Here is a 15,290-nt window from a genome sequence, read left to right on the forward strand (position 1 = left end):
AAAGAAAAGTATTTCTAAGTAACAACAGATGGGCAGATAAATGATGTTTGGTTCCATACCTCCTGTCCATTTAGTCCCCTGTTTCCCTGAAAATAGAAAGGACAGTGGGGGTTAGTGTAGGAAAAGGAATTAACGTGGGGAAGACTTCACAGTGTTTCATGCAATCCTTACCTTAGGGCCTTTGGCACCGAAGCATCCTTTAGTACCTTGTTCCCCCACAGGTCCACTGGCTCCTCTTTCTCCCTAAGGAAGAGCACATACACAGATGAGCTTTTCCTATTGTCATCTGGAATCTGTCTTGGAAATCTGACAACCTTTGTGTTGGATTAAAAAAAAAGTGCAACTGCTCATGGGTTTATAACCCAGAATTCATGCTTATAAAAACTGAGAGTGGAAGTAAATCAGAGCTACTCTGATGACAACCCTCTGTGTGGGATCCCACCTGGATACTCTCCAGGGTGGGGTAGGATCTAAATAAAACACAGACAACGGCTGGCAACTAAAATGCATTCTCGAGATTACAGAAGACATTCCGGGAACAGACAGTGAAGAATTGATGAGACATCAGAGCAGGATGCTCTAGGTATGATCTAAGCAAGGGGCAGATTTCTTGACCAAATTCCTTCCTTTTCTCTCTTTCTATCTTTAACCCAAATCCACTCCTGTGATCCTTGTCTTGATAATCCCACCAGCCGGTGCAGTCTTGTGAGCTGAAACAAAGATGTCATCCTCAGTCATTCTCCCCGCAAGTGATCACCAAGCTACATCCATTCAACCTCCTTAACATGTCTATTCACACTGCCCTAAACTTTTTCCTGCACCTGCTGCTTGACACCTGCTCCCTACCTTGTCATCCTCCATGATGTTGCCTGAGATGCTTTCTAAACCCATGCCCTAGACGTTTTTAATCCTGTGCTTAAACATCATAGAAACAGTGGAAACAGTGACAGACTTTATTTTTTTGGGCTCCAGAATCACTGCAGATGGTGACTGCAGCCATGAAATTAAAGTAGAGATGCTACTTTGCCAACAAAGGTCTGTCTAGTCAAGGCTATGGTTTTTCTAGTAGTCATGTATGGATGTGAGAGTTGGATTATAAAGAAAGCTGAGTGTCAAAGAATTGATGCTTTTGAACTATGGTGTTGGAGAAGACTCTCAAGAAGACTCCCTTGGTCTGCAAGGAGATCCAACCAGTTTATCCTAAAGGAAATCAGTCCTGAATATTCATTGGAAGGACTGATGCTGATACTTTGGCAACCTGATGCGAAGAACCGACTCATTTGAAAAGTCCCTGATGCTGGGGATAATTGAAAGTGGGAGGAGAAGGGGACGACAGAGGATGAGATGGTTGGATGGCATCACCAACTCAATGGCCATGAGTTTAAGTAAACTCTGGGAATTGGTGAGGGGTAGGGAGGCCTGGTGTGCTGCAGTCCATGGGGTCACAAAGAGTCAGACACGACTGAGCAACTGAACTAACTAAACATCATTAAGTGATGCCCATCAACTGGAAGACACCTCCAAGTCTTTCTCAGAGTTTTCAAGACTCCCAGAACTCTGGGTCTTGAAACGTAATCTCCTCTCACCGTGTCCTGGATACTGGCCATTTTGACCATATGTCATTCTGCAAACACACAATTCTCTGACTCAGTTACACACCCTTGATCACAGTCTTCTCCCTGTAGTAGAATATTCTCCCCAGGGCTCTTAGCCTGGAGAAAGTTCTATCTTCCCTCAGATCCACCCAAGCATTACCCTCTGTCTGCAACCTTCCTCCCAGGCTGTCACCTGAGGCTGCTCGGTATTTGCACTTCCACACCCTATCACATTGCACCTCATATACCTCTAGCAGAGTCCTCGTGTATAACAACTAGACCTACTGCTTCTCATTTGTCTTTCCACTAGTCTGGAATTTACCTGAGATAGGAGCAATCCTTTTTTTTTTCTTTCTTTTTTATTTCTGTGGTCTAAAGCACTGTGCCTGGCACATGGAGAGATGCCTTAAGACGCATTTGTTAAATGAATGCTGAGTGTATTTATGATGAGGTCTTTGATAAATAATGTGATAAACTGTAAGATGCTTAATATACACTTAGTTAATGGATGGAAGGAAGGAGAGAAAGAAGGAAGGAAAGACAAATGGATGAATAGATGCAAGAAAGGGCAAGGTCCTAGATACACAGTGTGGTGAGTGGGTTTACTCATGCAGAATGGAAGGGGGAAAGGGCAGTGATTTGACTCTCTGAGTGAAAAAGAGAAGTTTTTCATTAAGTTAATTATAAAGTGTTGGTGGATAGTCCAAGAGGGGACAGTAGGTTAATAAAACACTGGTGACCTGGAAAAACCTCAGACTTTGAGAGTGAAGCCTTAGAACTTGACTTTTCTCGCTTCCTTCTGAATTGACATAAATGATGTCATAGCGTAGATACGTTCTTAGGAATAGATGGAGCTGGAAAAAACCTTGACTTACAGCAGTGCCCTCCTCTCCCAAGTAGCCTTCACTGCCTTTAAAACCTGGAAGTCCCTGGGAATAAGGAAAGGAAGGATACATTAGCACTCCATAGACCAAAACTCAGAGGTAATCAAGCAAGAATTCCTCAACTTCACAGTTTTACTTTATGTAGAATAGTATGAGTTTGCAAAATACAGTCCTCCCCCTCCACAAACTAAGCTGCATTTACACACATAAAAACAAACGGAATTTTGAGACAAGTATCCAGATAACTCAAGGGTGGGTGTGTGAGAAATATATTTTCCATAGCTCTCTCTGGGGTTTAGAGCTGGGGTTTATAGAGCTGGAGCTTTTTCCCTAGACAAACATTCAATGAACACAGCTATATTTGCCCCTGACAGGCTAGAATTATCCTCTTTTCATTAAAATTTCTTTTTGAGGATTTATGCTACATGTAAAATACACCACACATATTTCTTTCCATTTTTCCTGATACCTGTTTAAAAAAATTCTACCATTCTCTGTACATGAAATCAAAGGATTCAGAAAATAATTAGTCCAAAAACTTTCTTTAGAGAGACAGCCATGGTGATTTGGAAGTTACAGTACTATCTATAAATTACCCCAAATCAAACACACATGTAAATAAGTAGTACTGAAATTGTTAAACACACCCATAGTATGTTTATGCATATTTGAACATTCCCTCAAAGCCCAAATCATATTTTCACATAAGGGTACATTAACTTCTTTGGGTTAGGAAATATATGAATCTGTTGTTAGTTACTGTTTTTAGACTTGGTCTGTTTTTACTTACATATTTCTGGCAGTATTTTGGTCTGGGTAGAGCTGAATGAAACATCTTAGCATCTCTTGCTGTGACAGGGTGATCTGATCTAGCTTTTCAGCAGACTACACAACTTATTCCCCATGTGATTTAAATGACTGCAGTCATTAAAAATGGAAATTAAAATGACTCCTTAGTATTTAGGAGGCTTTCATTATTCATCACAAGAGATTCCAGTTGGTTTTTCTGCATCTTGTCATCACTACCAGGACACTGGATAATCAACAATCTAAGCAGTTTCTCTCTCTCTCTCTTTTTTTTCTTTTTGGCTGTTCTGCCTGGCATGTAGGTCGAAACTATGGTCCCTCAGTGGAAGCATGGACTCATAGCCCCTGGACTGCCAGGGAGGTCCCATCAGCAGCTTTTCTCTTGATGCTTGTATAAAAAGGTTTTTTAAAAGACTCCAATTTAGAAAACCAAGAAGAAGCCTATCTAATTGGACATATAAGCAGCGTGATAAATGGTTACCTCAGAGGCTCTACCTAGGAGCCCTTATTTCTACCTAAGCCTGTTTCTGAAAAACATACTACATTCAAGTAAACTGAGCCACTGTTGCAACTAAAATCACCGTTTTCCCTGCTGGTCCAGGGTCTCCCCTTGCGCCATCTCCTCCAACGCACTTGCAGAATAAACAGCAGCACGTCCTTTCCGCAACATTGACCTTGAGGAGGGTAGGAATACATTACATTTGATGATTTCGCTGCCCAAATCACACTCACAACACAAGCTCAAGGTGCTCTAGAGAGGATGAAGGAGACTGTCTTTACCTTTCATCTTTCTTCTGTGATCTGCATTCTCTACCAAATGAGGAACTCAGAATCAACTCAAAGATGTTTTTGTGTTCTCAAAAAGGCATCAGTTTAGCCACAGCCGACTTACTGCATGCTAATTTATTAATGGGATCTCCTGTGCCCACATCATCCCAACATTGACCATGGTATTTTTAATTATCCTGTATAATGCTGCCCCTAATAGTTTGTTCAATAAAAAGAATACATGTTGGTTTTTTTTTCCTTTTCCTGTTTTGTGAAATATTTGTATGCTGGAGAATTTAGACAACTGTCCACTGTCACATTGCTTGGCATGGAGTTCAATGGTCAACACTTCTAGAATAGTTTGTGTGGGACAGGATTTCAAAGACAACAATTATGTGTTCAACATTCAGAAGCACTTGCTGTATAGGGTGGGCACATGAAGAGATTTTGTACTCTGGTCACATTTTTTACTCTGAACAAAAAACATACTATATATCTTTAAAATTTCAGTGAATTTCATCCTGGGCCTAGTTAGTCATCCCCTGAAAAATTGACATATTCCATCACATTTGGGGGGGCTTCTCTGGTGATTCAGTCAATAAAGAATCCGGTGACCCTGGTTCATTTCCTGGGTCAGGAAGAACCCCTGGAGAAGGGAATGACAACCCACTCCAGTATTCTTTCCTGGAGAACAATTAACCCATAAGATTTATTTTAAGGAAACTTCTGTCTGCAATAAATACTGTGCTTTGCCTCAGTGGGGGTAGAATCAATTTCTGTGTTGAGAAGTTTCCCATCAAAATTCTAGCGTGATGAAAAATAAAAATATTTTGTTATAACCATTTCACAATTTCTCCTCTAAATTGTTTCTTATTATATACTGTTTCTTTTCTGATATTAGAAAATCCTCTGTTTTTTCCCTGTAAACCTCAAAAGACCCAATAAAACTTGAAATGTCTGAAGCCAAACAACAACAACAACAAAATGGATTCTGTGATTTCGTATTAGATGATATCAATTTTCTTTGGATCACTAACATCCTACAGCATATTTTACTATTAACATTAAAATGGGCTATTTCTGAAATTAAACATTTCTTATATAGTACTGCATTTATGTGATATCTGAAAGCTATAACCTTGTTTGAAGAATAACTTCCTCCCTCTATGAATTACCAATTTTACATTACAAATTTCAGAGACAGAAAAAAAATTTGTAAAATAGACACCATTTTCCCATGTAGAAAGGAATTACAGCTAAACTTCCACATTGTTACAACAAAACTTCTATATTCTTTAAGCAATTATTTGTACATAATTACTACACTGAACACACTGTTCAAATATCTATATGCAAGATCTATTGTCAGAAGGTAGCAGGAGAATGGATAAAGAAGCTGTGGTACTTATAAACAATGGAATATTACTCAGTCATAAAAGGGAATGCATTTGAGTCAGTTCTAGTGAGGCGGATAAACCTAGAGCCTATTATACAGAGTGAAGTAAGTCAGAAAGAGGACAACTAATATCATTTATTAACGCATATATATAGAATATAGAAAGATGATACTGATGAACCTATTTGCAGAGCTGCAATAGAGACACAGACATTCAGAACAGATTTATGGACATGGGCAGAAGGCAAGAAAGGAGACAGTGGGATGTATGGAGAAAGTTAACATGGAAACATATGCATTATAATTATGTAAGCTAGACAGCCAATGGGAATTTGCTATATGACTCAGAGAACTCAAATCAGGGCTCTGTAACAACCTAGAAGGGTGGGGAGGGAGGTTTAAAAGGGAGAGGACATAGGTATGTATACCCATAGCTGATTTACATTGATATTTGGCAGAAACCAACACAGGAGTGTAAAGCAATTATCCTTCAATTAAAAATAAATAGAGCTTCCCTGGTGGCTCAGACGGCAAAGAATCCGCCTGCAATGCGGGAGACCTGAGTTTGATCCCTGGGTTGGGAAGATTCCCTGGAGAAGGAAATGGCAACATACTCCAGAATTCTTGCCTGGAGAATCCCATGGACAGAGGAACCTGGCAGGCTACACACAGTCCATGGGGTCTCAATAGTCGGACATGACTTAGCCACTAAACCACCTCCAAAAATAAATACATTTAATTATAAAAAAGAAAGTAGCAGGGGCTAGCACCTTATTGGGAAGTGTCTTGATATGCTGGTTACAGATTTTATAAATTACAAGCAAATTGCAAATTTTCACTCATTAAAGGTGAAAGTAGTTATAGATAACTTGAAAACCTTCACCAAGCTAGTTTGAATTCTTGTATGTTTCAGGATTGTGATGCATCTTATCTAGGGGTTAGGTTCTAAAAATAGACCATAAAGCAAAAATTTCCATCAGTCAAGACAACTTTTAAACATCTTTTTGTCATAAAGTATGACATGGCGGGTCCATCATCACGTCACTAGTTTTTCTTCCAAGATTGGAACTGATGTTCTTTTTTCAATTGAACTCTGTGGAATCAGCTCTATTCACAGGCCATTTGCAGAGAAAACACATATCTTAAACAGCAGAATCATATTCAGTGTGGTGAATTTTGGCATTTAGTATTTGCAAGGAATGTGAAAACTGGCTGACTAGAGGATCAGCCAAGTCACTCTTACGGCTTAGACACCTTTTGGTAGTATATTTATTGACTGTAATTTGGGCAGGATTATAGGTGCTATTTAGTTTCTTCTTCCTTCTTTTTTTTCCTCTTGGCCAAGCATATAAATTAAACATGTTTTCAGACATAGAGAACAAACTTATGGTTACCAAAGAGGAAAATTGTGGGGGAGGGATAATAAGGAGTTTGGGATTAATATACACACTACTATATATAAAATAGATAACCAACAAGGACCTACTGTATAGCACAGGGAATTATACTCAATACTTTGTAATAACCTATAAGGGAAAAGAATCTGAAAAAGAATATATATATATATATATATATATGTATAGGCATATATAGATATATCCATATATATGGATATATAACGGACCTAGAGATTATTGTACTAAGGGAAGTCAGACAGAGAAAGACAAATGCCATATGATATGACTTACATGTATAACTGAATTACTTTGTTGTAGCCTGAAATTAATACAATGCTGTAAATAAACTATATTTTGATAAATAAATAGAGAACAATAACAAAAAGAAACATGCTTTGACACTGCTCTACGATATGACGTTTCTTTCAAAACACCCCCTCATTTTGGCTTTTCACAAAATCAGAAAAGCCTGGTTCTACTCCCAAATGAACAAAATTCGTTCACATTCATAAGCCTAAATATGAATCCCATATACAAAACAAATAGAAAATTTAAACTCATGAGCCTTTTCTGAATAACTCACCAGGTGCTTTGACAATTGGCTCCCAAGATCCCTCATCCCAAGAGTGAGCTGTGTCTTGTACTCAAATCCTTTCCCAAATTCAATGTACAGAAGATCAGCCAGGTCGCTGGAACTGGTGGGTCCATCCAGAGCAACAGTGATGAGGGCGTTCAGGCCTAGCCAACACAGTCAACAATTCTCCAGTTAAGGAGAGTATGGGTACTTTAACCTCTTTGCCTATGTATGAAAGCTGCTATTCCAGGAAGCCAGTTGCAAGAGGAACACTCGTTTTACAGTTCATTCTCCCCCACCAAACACTGTAAAACTGACAAGTGACAAGATCATCACTAGGGAACTAAAGAATTTCCATTTTTCAAAACTAATTAAGTTGGAGAATAATTTACATAATATACTGTCACAGATCCTTGAGGTCTCTGATGACTTAAAGTAAAATAGTGAGTTTAAAAGACTCCACAGAGAAAAGGGAAGCCTCCTACACTGGTGGTGCAGCCACTACAGAAATCATTACAGAGGTTCTTCCAAAACTATAAACAGAGCTATCACACGATCCAGCAATCCCACTCCTGGGCATATACCTAGACAAAACTATCATTCAAAAAGATGCATGTACCCTGATGTACCCTGAAAAAAGGCAGCACTATGATCCACAGCCAAGACATGGATGCAAACTATCCATCGAGAGATGAATGGATAAAGAAGGTGTGCTACATAGAGTATGCATATTACTCAGTCATAAAAAAAGAATGAAATAATGCCATTTGCAGCTACATGAATGGACCTGGAGATTATTGTACTAAGTGAAGTCAGACAGAGAAAGACAAATGCCATATGATATCACTTAAATGTGGAATCTAAAATACAATACAAATGAACTTATTTACAAAACAGAAACAGACTCTATGCTTGAGTCTTCACAAACATAGAAAACCAATTTATGGTTACCAAAGGGGAGAGGAGGTGGGGAGGGATAAATTAGGACTTTGGAATTCGCAGACAAAAACTACTATACATAAAATAGACAACAAAGTCCTACTATATAGCACAAGGAACTGTATCCAGTACTCTGTAACAGACTATAACGGGAAAGAATTTGAAAAGGATTGCATCTCTATGTATCTGAATCACTTTGCACTATGCCACAAACCAACACATTGTAAATCAACTATATTTAATAACAGTAATAAGGAGTCCACAGAGCATACTAAAGCACAGAGGAATTCATATGTCAAGAGCGTAAGTATTCTAAATTTTTGCCACTTGAAAGGGAGGTCCTTGGAGCAGCAGTGGTGCCTTCATCTGGAAGCTTATCAGAAATGCAGAATTTCAGGTCCCATCCAGACCCGCAGAATCAGAATCTATATTTTAATAAAATCTCCAGGTGATTCACATGCACATTAAAGTTTGAGAAGTATAAGTCTAAATCACAATCCGGCTGGAATTACACGTACGAGAGACAGCTAAAGGTCTCTTGTAAGGCAATTTGGAGCAAATGTCATATAACCAACCAGAGCTGTGACTCATAGACTCTGGAAGTTTATAGATCAACACATTTCAAAGAAAACTTTTAGAGACTAAGAAAGGGCTGACTTATTTTATAAAGTAAGGACATTAAATGGTGATAGTAATAAGCCAGGCAAACATTAGGGTGGAGGTAACCATGCAACAACTGTGCTCTCATTTATTGATAATTACTATGTGCCTAGATGTTGGCTAAGTGCTTTACGTGCATTATCTTATTTTTAAGATATAAATACAACATTACAGGTAAGTATGATTACAGCTCTATTTTACAGATGAGCAAAGGTTTTCACCCAACAGCATGACTACAAAGCTTACACTCAAAGGACATTTTAATAACAAAAATGTACTAAGGACATAATAATAAAGGCCAGTCCTAAACTTGGATAAATTTAGTTTTATGAAAACATAACTATTTGGCATACCTTTTCTCACTTTATTAGGGATAGGTGAAGAATTCTTTGGATGGGACTTAAAAACCAATGGATCAGAATAAAGAATATTCAAGGACTTGGCAGAGTCAAGAGTGCTTTCTTACATAAGTTTCTATATGACTTTGAGAGGAAAAGGAGAATGAAGAAAACGCAGTTTCAGGGATACAGTGGGGAGGCTCAAGTTCTACAATCGGCAAACAATGTGGTTGCTGACACGAACTAAAGGAAGAAATACCAAAGAACAGGGTGACTAACCTGTCCTAGTTTGCCGGAACTTTCCTGGTTTTAATGCTAACAGTCTCTGGTTTGTCTCAAGCAAACAAAGACAGGTCACTTCCAAGAGTGAGAATGATGGGGAGAAGCGGGATCGGGGCTGGGAGAGGCCACGAAGAGTGCCAAGTTCATCAACTGGTGTCTAATGATCAAAAGGAGGCATGCCAGGGGATCTATCTAGAAGGGGAAAAGATCTCACATCTGATATTTCTTCTAAGTCCCAAGAAAGGTAGAAGTTTAAGAGTTATGAGAACCATGGGGTTGTTGATTTGCAGGAAATACGCATGTAACTATAATTTGTAACTCAGGTTTCCCTGGTGGCTCAACTGGTAAAGCATCTACCTGCAACGTGGGAGACCTGGGTTTGATCCCTGGGTTGGGAAGATCCCCTGGAGAAAGAAATGGCTACCCACTCCAGTATTCTTGCCTGGAAAGTCCCATGGACAGAGGAGCCTGGTAGGTTTACAGTCCATGGGGTTGCAGGAGTCGGACACGACTGAGCGACTTCATTTTCTTTCACTTTCACTTTTCTCAGGACAGAGGACTCCAATCCTGATCTTTTCAGACTCATCTGGTTCATATGATCTTAAACACAAGTGTTTTCACTTCTTCTCTGGTGGCTCAGACGGTAAAGCGTCTGCCTACAAAGCGAGAGACCTGGGTTCAAGCCCTGGGTTGGAAGATCTCCTGGAGAAGGAAATGGCAACCCACTCCAGTATTCTTGCCTGGAAAATCCCATGGATGGAGGAGCCTGGTAGGAGTCGCAAAGAGTTGGACATAACTGAGCAACTTTACTTTTTTCAATTCTTAAAAAATGAATTAAGAAAAGCTTTCAAAAACTGGGAGAATAAAGAATCGCTGAGTAGATTCCAGAGTACTGGATTTTTTAAAGTGAAAAACCTGATTCAAACTCCAATCTACAGTTCAGTTCAGTTCAGTTCAGTCGCTCAGTCGTGTCCGACTCTACATGGATTAGTTATAAAGTAACATCCATCCTGAGCATCCTTTCCTCCTGGCCTCCTCTTGTTCCACAGTGATGGCTCAGTTTACAGGTACAGAGTCTGGGGCCTCAAGTTAGAGAGGCTCTCCTGGGTTAACAGATGAAGGACCCAGCATCAACTGAAATCATCTATGTTAAATACGGGAGGTCACAGCCAGAGGTGTTCTTTGTTTCAACTGAGAGACATTCAACACCTTTCAAAGAAGACTGTGGCCCACACCCTTTTATCTTTCCCATTGAAAGGCTGTAGCTACTGTGAGTCCTCCAACCTTTACCTCTTTTTCAAAGTTGTTTGGGCTATTTTGGGTCTTTTGCATTTCCACATACATTTTGAACCTTTTTTTTTTTTTTTAATTAACAAATATCCTGCTTGATTTTGATTGTGACTTAATTGAATTTATACATCTGTTTGGAGAGAATTGACATTTAACCACATTCAGTCTTTTTTATCATTGTTTTAGTAATTTTCAGGAAACAGGCAACTATGTTTTGTTAAACATATACTTTGGCATTCCCTGTCGTGTGTACATTGCAAATGACTTTTTAAATTCTGTTCTTCAGTTTTTCACTGTCAGCGTTTGGAAATAGAATTGATTTTGAATACTGAAAAAAGATTCTAAATTTCTGAGGATGTTAAAAACCTAGCTTCTGAAGTCAAAACTCATTCACCAGTTTTCCTCATGAATTGGAAGAAAGAAGATGGGTCTTAGAAATCTGGGTGTTCCAAGAGAAACTTTCTGGAGAAAACTCTGATCTTGTCTGCAAAGGTATATCTTCCCCCACAAAAGAAAAGCTGAAATTGAAAAAGCACTTCCTATCCACCTGAGGGTCCTGTTCTCAGTCTTCATTAATATTTCCTCTTCAGATCAAGAGTAAAGGCTAAGGCAATAGAATAAAAAGAAGCAGCTTTAGTAAATCCAATAAAAATAAAAACCTTACCCTTCAGCTGTGAATTCAGTGAATTTTACAATCTGTTTAAGATGGAGAAATGAGAACCAACGAAAAGACAAAATCTAATATGGCTCAGTGGTAAAGAGTCTGCCTGCAATGCAGGAGACATGAGAGATGCAGGTTAGATCCCCAAGTTGGGAAGATCCCCTAGAGAAGAGAATGGCAATCCACTCCAGTATTCTTGCCTGGAGAATCCCATGGACAGAGGAGCCTGGCGGGCTACAGTCCATGGGATCACAAAGTCAGACACGACTGGGTGATTAACACTTTCACTTTCAATCCACTTCTAACAGTTAACCAGAGAGACAGGCCAGATGCCCAGAAGCAGAGTCTGAGATAACCAGTTAGATGCCCATGATTTATTGGGGAAGAACTCTCTAAAGAAAGGAACAGAGGTAAGCAGGGTCAGGCTGGGGAAGGAGCTGAGTGAGACAGTGTTTCAGCAAAAGTCTAGCTTCAGCCTGATCCCGTGGGGAACTCTGGAGCCTGAGTCACACCACACAATTGGCATCCAAGTGTCTGCACTCCACCTGCTGCCCAAAGATGGGGACAGGGAGTAAACTTCCGGGCAAGGTTGGTGAAGGGCAGTTCCCCAGAAAAAGGGGGAACCTGTGGGTAACATGTGAGCAGCCAACACTCATAGCAGCTGGACGATGAAAGAGCCTGTCTGTAAGGGGTCTGGGTGGGGTACCAGTAACACCACTTACAAAAATCTGTTTCTATTCTTAGTCAACTCAAAACATGTGAATGCATTTTCCTTCCACTGATCTGTATTTTAGTACAAATGGCCAATAAATCAGAATGAGCATTGGTTCTTAAAGCCAAAAGCCTGGTGCCAAAGCTTTAAAAACTCATTAACACCATAGTTGGTCCATCTGTCATCTGCAAGAAGGAACTGATTATGAAGTCCCAAGACATGAGTAAACTTGTCCACCAATGCTTGCAACTCTGAAAACTTAAAGAGTGTTAGAAGAAAATTGTCCAACTCTTCCATTCCTTAGTCAAGCAGAAACATGCAAGGTTCACTTCTGCTGACACTTAAGACATAGAAATATTAGATAGCATGGGGCAAGGGAGGCAGGAACATACTCCAGGAAAGCTTAGGAAGAAGACATAAAGTAATACGAGAGAAAGGATAAGACACTATATTCAGTGCTATTTCGTATGGGGAGGAGGAAAAAAGTAGATGCCAAAACATTGTGAGAGCTTGTTTGCCCTCCCAAGTGCATCCAGAGTGGAGAGGTTGCAAAGTCAGAGCTATTTGAGAGTCTGGAAGTGTAAGAGCCGGGACTCAGTTTTGAGATTATAAAGTTTGTCAACACTCCTTTCCCAGCACTCCCTATGCTTCATACCTTCTTTCCTAAGTTCATCAGATTTTTGTTCAAGTTTTTCAACATCATCATCCAATCCATCTGAAAATAAGAGAGCCACCTAAGAGAGTATTCAAAAAAGAAAAATGAGTAAAAAGGAAGTCGTTGTAACCAAAAACCAATAAGTAAAATAAAACTAAGTTACCTTTCCCCGAGCTGCTGACTTATTCTGAAATGCATCCCACAGAGAACTCAAGTGGTTCGCGTTGAGAAGAGACGGTCCTTTAACTGTTATATGCTTCAAGCTGTTCAGTATGTTTTCACTGTAGATCTCAAACTTGGGGGAATATTTTTCTGCAGCATTGGTCACTTGAAAAGCCACACTAACCTGAGTCTCCGTGCCCACCTCACAGCTTACCCCATTGAGGGAGCTGATGGCACGTAAGATGTCTTGAAGATAGGTTTCCATCCAGGACTGGCCTTCGAGCAAAGTCTGACCATTCTGCTGAGTTGAGATGTCAAATCCCACCACAACGTCCACAAAGCAATCTAGGATTCAAGGGAAAAGCATACTGTATTAGACCAATAAAGAACTTTATCTGATTTGGATGTCATGTTTGAATCATGAGACTTGGAATTCTTGTTTCCACCCCAGTTATAAAGCTGGAAAACAAGGAAGAGGATGTGAATACTGGGAAGGCTCAGAACTACTCTTTCACAACCTGTTAAAGTGGTGTTTTTTTTTTTTTTTTTTTGCCCCCAGCATCTATAAAATCTAGATGATTCTATAACAAAGTTCTGAAAGATTGCATTGTGTCCACTGAAGAAGCTATGAAGAGTCACTTAAATAGCTGAAACATGTTGTGGAAATGTTAATAGTCCAAAAGAGGAAATTCATTTCATGCTACCTATCAACAGGTCATTCAACAAATACTAAATTATAATTAAAAGGGAAAAACATTTGAAAACAAAAAGTTGTTTAGAAAAATAAATTAAAACAACAACAACAACTCCTAAAGGAATGATTTTGATGATTTAATCCCTGAACAGAAAACCATTGAATTTCTAGAACACATTACTGCCTTCAGGGAAAACACTCTCTTATGAAAAAACAAAGATGCCAAAATGTCATCATTGAGTGCTCCTAGGAACTGTCCTCTTTAAAAATGGAGTATTTTAGCTTTTTGCCTAGATTACTAAAATTACAACCTCTAGTAAATAAGTTCCTGCTGTTTATTTAACTAATTCAGATTGATGAATGAGTCCATGATAATGTGGTCAAAGAAACGGAATTTGGGGAACAGTCCAGAGGTGGCAGCCATATGTCTAAACACAATTAGAGAGAGTGTATCATATAAGTCAAGTGGGCTCTCACGGAATGGCCTTGCAGATTCTACAGAGATGTCTGCCTTCAAATCAAGAGCCCTTCAGAGCTAACAAGAGGAGGCAGAAATGGTTTCGGAAGTGGGCTAGGAAGAAGGCTAAAAGTGGATTTCCAAAGAGAATTAATGAAGGATGGTAGTCGAATAGCAGGAGTGGAAATCAAAAGGGGGCGAGGACTGGCTGCCAAGGGTGGTAAAAACAAGTAAAGCAGTGCTCTGAGAATCTGACAACTAGCAGTGTGGAAGCCGGGAGTGGGGAGGCAGCGTTTAGTTCAGCCCTGTACAGGTCACTACTGTGTTACTACTAAATCACTTCTGCCAAATCTCTTAACCTCTCTGAGCATTAACTTTCTTGTCTATAAAAATAAGAAGATTATATATTTCAAGATAAAAGTACAAAAAGAACAGGGAAGAGAAAGGATTGGGCAAGACAGTAATGGTCTCCTGGTTCCCTTCCAAACCCCAAAGCTGATTCTAATTATCTGACTTATAAAGAAAGTCCTTAATTGGAATTAATGATGGCAGGGTTTTAGTATTAAGAAACACTGTCACACAAATGAACTTACTTAAGAAACAGACTCACAGACATAGAGAAAAAGCTTACGATTGCCAAAGAGGGATTGCGATGGGGGAGAGACAAATTGGGTTAGTAGATACAAACTACCATATACATAAATAGAAAAGCAACAAGGTGCTATTGTGTAGCACAGGGAATTATATTCAATATTCTATCATAAACCATAATGAAGAAGAATATGAACAAGGATACATATGTACAACTGAGTCACTTTGCTGTGCAATAGAAATTAACACAATACTGTAAATTAACTATACTTCAATAAAATTTTTTTAAAAAGAAAAAAATATGGTCAAGATAGTAGGGTATATTAATAAGATTAGAAGACAGATTCTGGAGAAAACACTTCAAGTGCAAAGTTGGGCTGTTGGTGATTATTAGCTGGGATAAGAGAAAATTTTCTTTGGAGATTTAA

The 15,290-nt window shown here is 39.2% G+C and overlaps 1 protein-coding gene across 1 annotated transcript in view; it reads right to left on the minus strand.

The window, feature by feature from the left end:
• The window catches only part of LOC136173611 (collagen alpha-6(VI) chain-like), a 147,204-nt gene that overhangs the window by 70,688 nt on the left and 61,226 nt on the right, over positions 1-15,290 (minus strand). The window contains exons 9-15 of the mRNA XM_065943303.1: positions 13,122-13,465; positions 12,959-13,037; positions 7,431-7,585; positions 3,868-3,960; positions 2,471-2,524; positions 172-243; positions 60-86 (exon numbers count right to left, since the gene is read on the minus strand). Of these exons, the coding sequence (XP_065799375.1) occupies positions 60-86; positions 172-243; positions 2,471-2,524; positions 3,868-3,960; positions 7,431-7,585; positions 12,959-13,037; positions 13,122-13,465 (824 nt within the window). The remainder of the gene's footprint in view (positions 1-59; positions 87-171; positions 244-2,470; positions 2,525-3,867; positions 3,961-7,430; positions 7,586-12,958; positions 13,038-13,121; positions 13,466-15,290) is intronic.

This window comes from Muntiacus reevesi, chromosome 8, assembly GCF_963930625.1.
Source record: "Muntiacus reevesi chromosome 8, mMunRee1.1, whole genome shotgun sequence".
Taxonomy (NCBI): domain Eukaryota; kingdom Metazoa; phylum Chordata; class Mammalia; order Artiodactyla; family Cervidae; genus Muntiacus; species Muntiacus reevesi.